The following is a 6,000-nucleotide window of genomic DNA, read 5'->3' on the forward strand; positions in this document are numbered from 1 at the left end:
TACTCTGCCTGGTCATTGTTTATTCTGCTCGCTGAATGCTACAGGATAAATGCTAATTACAGCAAGGGTTCCTCCCAATACTCTGGTCAGTTTCAGAATGTCAAACGTGAGGATCAAAGGCTCTTCAATTCAGAAGATGTTTCTCTGGTTAGCATAGTAATAACTAAGAGTTTTTCGTTTCAGATAAAAAAAAAAAAATGACAAATCTAGAGCAAAAGGTGTTAAAATGACAACACTAGCCATGGCTAGACTGTTATGTGACAAATTTGTAAGTGTATTTGTCACACATCATGACTATCTTTTATTTACTAATATTCCTATAAGTGTAACTTCAGAGGCTAAACTCAGGCAGCCAGTCACCAGAATAATAATAAAAATTATATTAAACATAATTTAATGATATACATTCTTCGGCAGGCCGTTCATTATATATATTTTGAAAATGACCGTGGGCCAGAAATTGCCCACCCACAGTCTAAGACCATTGTAGTTAACTTTTCTAAAGCAAAATCCCTTTCCTTTATCCTTAACAGCAGTTATCTTTAATTCCACATCAATACACTATGATCAATGCCACCTACTGCTTTTTTTATCTGGTAATTCTTAATGCATGAACAGTCACTCTTAATAATTAGATTAAGAGTATTGCTTTTTCTTATTGCCTCTAACATGCCGGTATAGAAAACAGTCATCTGATAAATCCAGAAACACTCCTCTGCTGTGTGAATGACCAATCCACAAGTTCCAGTCAATATTTGGAAAGCTAAAATACCCCACATTTTTTATTAATATAGTTGTTCATCATGGTCATTTGTCCTGTAACATACTCCTCTTGTGTCATTTTAACTTAAAGCTGATGCAATGGTCAAAATTTAATTTTGTCATTATGCATGATTGTTTTAAATTTTTAATATTATCACTCCATAACTTTCTGTTAGGAGTGTGTGCATCAGTGTGTTTGAGAGAGAGAAAGAAACATTTTATATTTTAATTTATTTTTATTATTTTCAGGTTCTCTCTGTTGACTTGAAGAAGGAATTGCTTGTACACTATGTACAGGAGATAAGCAAGAAGCCTCATGTTGCTGAAAGACTATTTCATATTCTGCAAGATAATGCAGTATAATTCTAGACGTGAATATATCCCCATTTAGTTCATAGAGACTAGCAATCTCAAATTACTGTTTACATTAACTATATTTAGGTGATATATTGGTTTGATTATACTCATGTATTCTGTTAACACATTTGCACCAGGTTGTAAATCATGTGTAATCCATATATTATTGCGTTTTTAAGGCATTTCACACTTTGTGGTAGGTCATCCTGCCCAGTAAAACTAATATCTCTGTGTTGCTACAAGCCCACCTTTTATATACCACAAGTAGTATATAACGCAAATCACTGGTCATTTGTCCTCTGGTCCACAGACTTTTCCAGTCTGCAGTTCACCATGACAGTGTGAACTACAGACTGGAAAATGGAAAAGAAAAAGTGACTAACATATTGTGAAGGTAACCCATGTGGTTGAACTGTTTTAGAATTATATATATTCATAGTAAATTAACAAATCACCACATAAAAATGCTGTTCTCGTGGGTAGGTGCAGGGTGAGGCAAAAGTCAGATGCCATAAGAAAATCCATATATAAATTAAGTTTTATTATTGCACCACATAATACAAGAATAAATCTACACTATATGTTCAAGTTTATCGCTATTTGCTTGGTGCCAACCGGACTAGCCAGGTGGGTAAAGTGTCTGCTTGGCAACCCAAAGGTCGCGGGTTCGAATCCTGCCTTGGGCTTGGATCAGAGTAAAATGCAAAAACCTTGGGAGGTGCATTATGGCACCTCCCAAGGAGCTTCCATAATGCACCTCCTGGGGAATGTGCAGAAGCAGCTCTCTGTTTAAGCACCTGGAGACAGACAAAATACTTTGAAATTCATTGCAACCCACCATCGGATTTCCCTGGTGTGAGTGTGTTGATGTTTCAACCATTTATTTTAGCTTGTAATATTTGCAACATTTGTACAAATCTAGTGTTGTAAGCTAAATATACAAAACCTATTTTGTTAATAGACAGATTGTCTGTTATTTTAAACTTACATTGAATATTTCATGTTTTGTTAATATAATCAGTTCTTATCCTAAATCATTATGTTGTTATATACTAGCATTTAAGAACTTATAAAACCAATATAGTATCATGTTTGAACTAATTTCTTGTAAATATTGTTTATATAAATAAGTGTTGTTCAAATTCAAAGATCTAAGAAGGCTAGATTAAAAACTTATTTCTATTGCACAATCTAGGTTTCTATACCATGCATTGTTCGTTAGAGAAACTTGTTTTTAAGGCAAACTTATGTACGGGGGGGTATCAAAAGATTCGTACCCTTACCTAGAAATAATAGCCTAGAAAGGTGAAACTTCACAGGAACTTTATGTATCCTTTTCTATGTACTCTTCATGTATAGTAATGCATTTCTTCCATCTATGGATCAGTTGTTTGATGCCTTGATCATAGAAGGCTGCACTTTTGCCTGAAATCACGATTTCACTTTATTGATGACTTCCTGAGACAAATCAAAGCAGCATTCCCACAGTGGTTTCTTTATTTCTCAAAAAAAAAAAAAAGCCTGACGGTGCTAGGTCAGGAGAATAGGTGCTGCAGTAGTTCGAAGCCGCACTGGGCAACAAAGCTGGTGGTGGCAACAGTCTTGTGATCCAGTACATTGTCTGACAGAAGATGGACACCTTTGGTTAACATTCCACACCTTTTCACCTTCAAAGCGTCACGTAACTTTTTCAAAAGATTTCTGAGGTATTCTCCGGTAAGTGTAGAACTACATGGTAAGTAATCTGTCAGGTTCACCCTTTTTCTGTCCCAAAACACAGACAACATCACCTTCTTCGCAGATGGAGTGGTCTTTGCCTTTTTTGGAGGTGGGGAGGTGGTGTGCTTCCACTGCTTTGACATGTCTTTAGTCTCTGAATCATACTGGTACACCCAGAATTTGTCATTTGTCGCCAACTGATCAAAATAGTTCTCAACATCTGCCTTACACAAATCCAACAGATGGCAAGAACATTGCTTCTGCAAAGGCATCAGCAATCTTGGAACCCATCATACGGAGACAATAGACGTACAGATGGTCATGTAAAATGCTGTGGGCAGACCCATAGCTAATTCCCACTGCATTTGCGATGAAATGAATTGTCACGCATCTGTCACTCAGCAACAGCTGCTCAACCATTGAAACTGTCTGTAGATGTTGATGGCCTTCTTTCTCTTGGCTCGTCAAAGACACTTGTACGACCACACTAGAACTCTTGTTTCTACTTTTTTATAGTGTCATGCAATGGACAATTCCCCATACACAGCTTTCGTTTCTTCGTCAATTTCCTGAGGTTTCTTGCCCTGCAAATGCAGGAACTTGATCACTGCTCGATACTCCACTTTGTCAACCATAGCACCCTTCCTCATATTCCAGGCTCCACCTGTGGTGGTGTACAATCACCTACGTGAATGAAATTTCACATATTAGTTATTGAATGTGTAGACAACTTATGTTAAAAACGGCATCTTCCTACTGGTGTTTTATCTAAGTCAGGGTACGAACTTTTTGATACCTTCTCATATTTAACTCGTGGTTAATTTCTTTGTGTGTGTGTGTATGTATTTATTTATTTTTATTTATTTATATTTATTTATTTATTTATTATTTTCCATCGTTATGGAAGAAAGTTCATTAAAAAAATACCTTCAGGGTTTTGCCATGAATATGGATTTAGCCTAGGAGCAGCAAAGTCTTCCTGTACAAAAAAAAAACATTGTTCCTGTTGTAAGCATGATATCCACCAAGAAATTATAAAAAAATTGAGAATTTTCTATGGCAGAATTTTGTTAATTATATTTAAGTTGCAAATTTTCATTAAGTGCTTAAAAACAAAGATGTGTACATATTAACAGACTTTTTTTTCTTTTCTTTTTTTTTTTTAAATAGTAATATTACTGATACCTAGGAGCTGGCCCTATCCTTTCTTCATATTATCTTGTGTACTCAGAGAAGTAATTTTCTCTGACAAGTCTTCCTAGAATAAGAATTGAAACACTTCAGAGGTAGTGATTTTAAATTATTCTTCCATTACAATAAACATATCATGTAAAAGAATGTCTAATTTTAAGAACTTTTTATGAAGCAGAATTGTGTAATATGATCATATTGTATTGATTGCTGCTGTAATTACATTTGTCTGTATGTTAAGATCAAATTTACTTGCACATTTTATAGGTTTACTTATGTTAAAATTATGTAAAGAAATGAGGACATAAAATAGATTTTGTTTTTATGTCTAGGTAACACAAACGCACACAAATTCCGTAATGTAATAGTATTTAGTGAAATGCTATGGATTGCAACTTATTTGAATAGAGGATAGTTTTTCAGTAATTGAAAAATAGTTTGTCAGTGAGTTTAATTAAAGTTACTTTGAGATGTCAGAAAAATTTTAAGTCTTCTTTGTTGTTACATTCATCAGTAGTTACTTATATCTGCAGTTTGTAAATTAATAAGAGGAGTTTACCTCAATATAGTACGTGGAACACTTCCGTATGATACCCTCCAGAAATTAAAACGGAAAAAACGAAAAAATCGACAACTTTCGTTTTTTCCGTTTTAATTTCTGGAGGGTATCATACGGAAGTGTTCCACGTACTATATTGAGGTAAACTCCTCTTATTAATTTACTATTATTATCAACGTAGAACATATTGAGTATTACAGCTCTGATTCATACTATCTGCAGTTTGTGCAAATACATTATTATTGTAACAACTGCTTTGTTGGAAAACTATTGCCAGATTGATTTATATATCTTTGAGCCGATGTAAATTATAACAAGTGTTTCTGCCATTTTATTTCTTTTAATATCTACTGGTAACACTAAGTCTGTGAAGTGCTGTCTATTGATGTCTGGAGGCCTCATTTTAGGAAGGATGTAGATTTGCTTGAATGTGTACAGAGAAGGGCAACAAAATTGGTGAGGTGAATGAGGGGATCCTCTTACCAAGAGAGGCTTAAGTTCTGCAAATTGCAGTGGCTGGAGACTCGGCACCTGCACGGTGATCTGATTGAGGTGTATAAGGCCTTGAATGGGTTGAGCACACTGAATTCTGATAGGATCCTTCCACTTGTTCAGATTACGAACCTAAGGGAGCATAAATTGAAATTAAGAAAAGACAGATGTAGAACAGATGTGCGGAAATTTGCCTTTAGCCAGCAGGTGGTTAATTGCTGGAACAAGCTTCCATCTGTTGCTGTGGAAGTTGATAGGTTAAATAAATTTAAGGAGGAACTGGACTGGCATTTGGAGGGAATGGTGTGATTTTTTTTTTTTTTTTTTGGCTGATGCTGCATAAGCTCATACACTTGCTTTCTTGCATCACATGCCACTACTACTACTTAACCTGACAGTACCCACAGGACTTGACAGATCTAGCTCAAAAATAACTGTTGTGCAATAATTGTTGGTATAATGCAAATGGCTGAAACTTTCAGTACCTTCATGTGAATGTAATCAAACTTTTATTTGAGAAGTTTTAGTAACTAACAATTATTGTTTGCCTTGTAGTTATACGTACAGAAAACCTGTCACGTCCCACGTCAATATTTGCTGTTTTTTTGCCTTCTGCTTCAACATTCCAGTTCTATTTTCAGCATAGTATGATCAATATGTTTCTGAAACCAAAACCAGCAGGATGGCTAAATGCGTCTGCTACAGATGCATTTAATTAATATTTAATTATTATATAAAATTAATATTTATTATATAAAATGTGTTGGGTTTTTTTGTCATCATTATTATTGACATAGAATAGTTTCATGTTTTTATAATCATCTGTATATTCCTTTATTTATTTGAAAAAACTGAAAAATGGAAAGGACCATTAGTTTTATGTTTATAACTTATAACTGTAAATGTAAATGTTTTTTTAT

General features: G+C 34.6%; 1 protein-coding gene across 3 annotated transcripts in view; it reads left to right on the forward strand.

Annotated features, from left to right (window-relative positions):
• The window catches only part of LOC150090204 (clathrin heavy chain 1-like), a 73,103-nt gene extending 71,080 nt beyond the window's left edge, over positions 1-2,023 (forward strand). For all 3 annotated transcript variants that reach the window (XM_090369016.1, XM_090369018.1, XM_090369017.1), the window contains exon 10: positions 1,012-2,023. In XM_090369016.1, the coding sequence (XP_090225142.1) occupies positions 1,012-1,125 (114 nt within the window). In that variant the 3' untranslated portion in view covers positions 1,126-2,023. The remainder of the gene's footprint in view (positions 1-1,011) is intronic.
• Positions 2,024-6,000: the final 3,977 nt, after the last annotated feature.

Source organism: Mastigoproctus giganteus, chromosome 2 (genome assembly GCF_048544385.1).
Source record: "Mastigoproctus giganteus isolate SK-2022 chromosome 2, ASM4854438v1, whole genome shotgun sequence".
NCBI classification, from domain to species: Eukaryota; Metazoa; Arthropoda; class Arachnida; order Uropygi; family Thelyphonidae; genus Mastigoproctus; species Mastigoproctus giganteus.